Source organism: Ceratina calcarata, unplaced genomic scaffold (genome assembly GCF_001652005.2).
Source record: "Ceratina calcarata isolate Rehan_Ccalc_2016 unplaced genomic scaffold, ASM165200v1 scaffold53, whole genome shotgun sequence".
In the NCBI taxonomy this organism is placed as follows: domain Eukaryota; kingdom Metazoa; phylum Arthropoda; class Insecta; order Hymenoptera; family Apidae; genus Ceratina; species Ceratina calcarata.
In genome coordinates this window covers 371,363-375,077 of record NW_017176451.1, presented here as the reverse complement: position 1 = coordinate 375,077, position 3,715 = coordinate 371,363, and the positions used below count along the sequence as shown (strand labels likewise).

The following is a 3,715-nucleotide window of genomic DNA, read 5'->3' as shown; positions in this document are numbered from 1 at the left end:
TTAGTTAATTCGTAGCACCGGCAGCGTATTGATGTATGTACTGATATTTGCAATAATTAGATTATTAATCCGAAACATCGTGCTGTTAGAAAATAAATAATACTGTGTTCCATGTATTAATACACGTTCAAGTACATAATGTTCTAATTTCTTTGTTTCACGAGTTCTACATAGACGCCAATTCATTTATCCATTTTTAAAAATAATTCACAATTAAGTAATGAGTCACGCGAAGCTTCATTGTGCCATTTATTCTCAATTTTCATGACAAACATTAACCACAGTTTAATAAAACAAGAATTGTTACAACGAAATCGGTACCACTATCCGCACTAATATCAGATTTTCAATCCAAGAATCTTCTGAATTTTGAATACAGTGACCATCCACAATGTGTTAATCAAATAATCAAACTTCACGAACTATCAAGCTTGGCAAATCGCATTCGCAATGCTAACCGTGGACGAGAGTAAGGGTGAACGGTATTTCTTCAGCCGCTTCGTCCTATTTCGCGATTTTATGGCAGATCTTCTTTTACTTCCCAACACCGCGATTTTACGTGGCAATGGTAGCTTGGAGAATCTCAGAGCGACGCGATTTGCGCGATCGATTTCGTCCCCGACCGGAAGGAAATAGTGACCCCGATATTTTTTCAATATACCGAACTCCACGCCTTTTTTCAATGCTGCTTTTACCTATTTGATCGTTAATTAAGTATTACGATCGGTTAACAATAAATGAAATCAGAAAACTGAATCATTCCTTAAATCTAGGAAATATATGTTTAACTGCTGTTTAATAATTCATTTCTTTGTCACTGAACTGCACAATTTCAGATATACGAGTACAATAATGTAGTACGGTTTTTCATTAGACTTTATCATATTCTAATTAAATGTATGTATATTTGGACAGCCACCAACCATTATATTTCCTTTGTTGAGAATCTGAATGTAGAATACACTGCATGCAATATTTAATTTCTATATTCTCTACCATAAATTTTTACTTTCACGAAACACCTTATTATTTGGATATATAAAATGCAGCCAGCCAGATTCGTTGATACGGGAGAGAAACTGAACGGTAAATAACAAACGCGATTGGTAAAATACCCATTGCCGATGCGACTCTGAGTTTTCGAATTATGAAACGTATTAAATTTCGGAGAACGAATTAAATTCAAATTTATGACGCAGAAATTTGTGTGGTCTCCTCTAATTTCGGCCGGATAAAGTAAAATTCACGTATATACGTGTATAGAGAGCGCGTAAAACATAGAGATATACATAGAGAATGCCCAGTCATAATTCTCCCGTCGCGATACAGCATTTATTCATCCCGGCAACCATTATTCAAATAATCCCGATTCGACCAAAAGCTGTGAAGCTTATAACTTTAAATTGTATCAGAATTATACGTCCGAGTCTTGGGCCTGCTGTCCTGAGCGGCGATTATTATTAGATTCTACACGTTTATATTAATTCACATTTTCCTAAAATCAAATACAAAAATGTAATGTGAACAAGAATAGTCTAGTGTAATATATACTGTGTTACTACAATGTGTAGTTTGGTTTAGACTCTCATTTCAACAACCAAGGAAGCGACTCACTCGTCGTTTAACCTTCATGTCGGCCATATCCGACGTGTAACTGATATAATCTATGATCTTGCTCGGGGTTGGTCCCTTCGTCTCGCCAAGATCTTGTATGGCGGATACGATCAGCGCTGCGATTTTCGTCGGCCAGATCTTTCTCAACTTCTTCTTCGTCGGCTTTCTTCTAACCTTGCCCGTCTTACGAGACATCCTCGCTTCCTCTCGTCGATTAATCTCGAACGACGAATGCGAAAGGTGGTCGCGCAATCGCGGAGTTGCATACATGAACTTTTTACAAACGTCCCCAGCAATTGCCAAACATTGCGGAATACGAAAAATTTATCTGCTTGCGGATACCGGGAATAACATTGTTTGCATGCTCGCTCGATTGTTTCAACGCGAACAAACTGAAGTTGCTGATGCCACTGTTAATAGCAAAAATTGCAACAAAACACTAAATAAATACACGGATATATGAGCCAATGAGGAAGCAAATACTAATTCATAATTTTAATCGAAATAAAAATATGCTATATGGTAGGTTTATAAAATCTCTATGAGAAACTTTACCTTCATTTTAATAGTTTTCATCATCTTTTAGTAATCATAATCGTAATCGTAATTTATAATAAATAAGTGATAGGAAAATCGAATTAACTAATTGATTTTAAAAATGAATTGACATCATATTTGAAAATTTCCATGTTCTACCTGCGACTCGATACCAAATTATAAATAATAATCGTCAGTTTGGCGCAAACAAGTTGTAATTACTGAAAACTACGAACCCACGCGCGTCACCCTTATCGATCCGACTAAATAAGCATTTCGATACTAATGAAAGGCACGGTTTAATAGTAATTATCAGAGGCGAACACAATGAGCGATAATTAGCGACAACAGAAGTATGGCACGTGTTCGGGAATGAATTGCCGCATGACCAACACGTAGACGGTTACGTTCCCGCAATTAATCGAAATTCCGAACAGACTTTTGAACCGTATCTCCGAATCCACATTGTTGTTTTCCCTCGGTCGACATGGTTTCCACCGCACTAATGATAAGGATTAGAGGCTTTAGAAATCATTTAACAAAGAACCGAACGTGCGTTTGACACGTGCAAACTAATACAGTTCGTTTAACACAAATAAATCGGATACGTAATCAATTACTTTAGTTTTTGAACTGTGGGTCAGGATTATCTTCAATTGTACTAATATTAATGCTGTGAGTTCTGGAACTCCTCTTGAAATTATTGGATAATTCCATACCGAATCGAGACGTAATACATTACACCACGGCTTACCATAGCTCAGATTCCAGGTAAACACGAGACGCTGCTCAATTTCGATTGTTCATTAGCAATTCCGGAGGCAGATAAGCCTAACTACTACTGCGCCTGGGACGACGTCGCGCAGGATCTCGAGAACTCGGCGAAGGACATTCAGGTCGAACCTCATGAAGAATTCAAGTCCAACCGGGGTAGTCCAGAAACGGGTGGAGCAACGAAACTAGTTTCCGGTTGTCAGTATCTTATCTAAAAGACGGGAGAAAACCCACAGGGAAAACGTCGCGGTTCGTTAATACTTTAATTTTCCTGCGCTACAGTTTTCCTTTGTGACACGGGTCACCCCTGACAAATGAAACTCCGTCGCAGTCGACGACGTACCGTGTTCTCAACTTTTCCTCTGGTTCTTCGCAGCGGTAGCTTAATTGTTTGCTTGCCGAATTGTTGTTAGTTAAAGTGGAAAGTTGCTGATAACGGGCCGGCGAGAAAGGGAAAACGAGAGAGGAAACGCCGAAGACGTAAAGAAGGAAGAGGGTGAAACGCGAGTTTGAAAGCAGGTAGAAAGAGGAAGGAAGAGAAGCATTAAGTGAATGGATTTTCACCGCGGTTGAATAGAACCTGCCAACCGAAGTGCTAGATCACCCAGCCTGATCGTGCTTGATCATCCGGAGAAAATACTCGGCGAAGTGTTTCGGATGTAAAAAGAAAAGCTTCTCAAACCGCTTAATTTGAGGTCGTAGATAACATTTTAAGCGAAGAGAGAATTTCTGATTAGATCTTTCAAAGTTTTCAGTACGATGCACAATGCCTTAATTCAAACTAATACTA

General features: G+C 38.6%; 1 protein-coding gene across 1 annotated transcript; it reads right to left on the bottom strand.

The window, feature by feature from the left end:
* Window positions 1-425: 425 nt before the first annotated feature.
* Window positions 426-1,809, bottom strand: LOC113464778 (uncharacterized). The gene is made up of 2 exons (XM_026816595.1): window positions 1,615-1,809; window positions 426-695 (listed from the first exon to the last, which is right to left on the bottom strand). Exons 1-2 carry the CDS (start codon window positions 1,807-1,809, stop codon window positions 426-428), a joined length of 465 nt encoding a protein of 154 aa, XP_026672396.1.
* Between the last annotated feature and the right edge of the window lie 1,906 nt (window positions 1,810-3,715).

Bases quoted from the DNA above. Each gene is read 5' to 3' on its own strand.
- LOC113464778 (XM_026816595.1), bottom strand. From the start codon at position 1,809: ATGTCTCGTAAGACGGGCAAGGTTAGAAGAAAGCCGACGAAGAAGAAG. The intron at 696-1,614 runs GTGAGTCGCTTC...ACGATCAAATAG, and splicing joins ACATGAAGGTTAAACGACGA to GTAAAAGCAGCATTGAAAAA.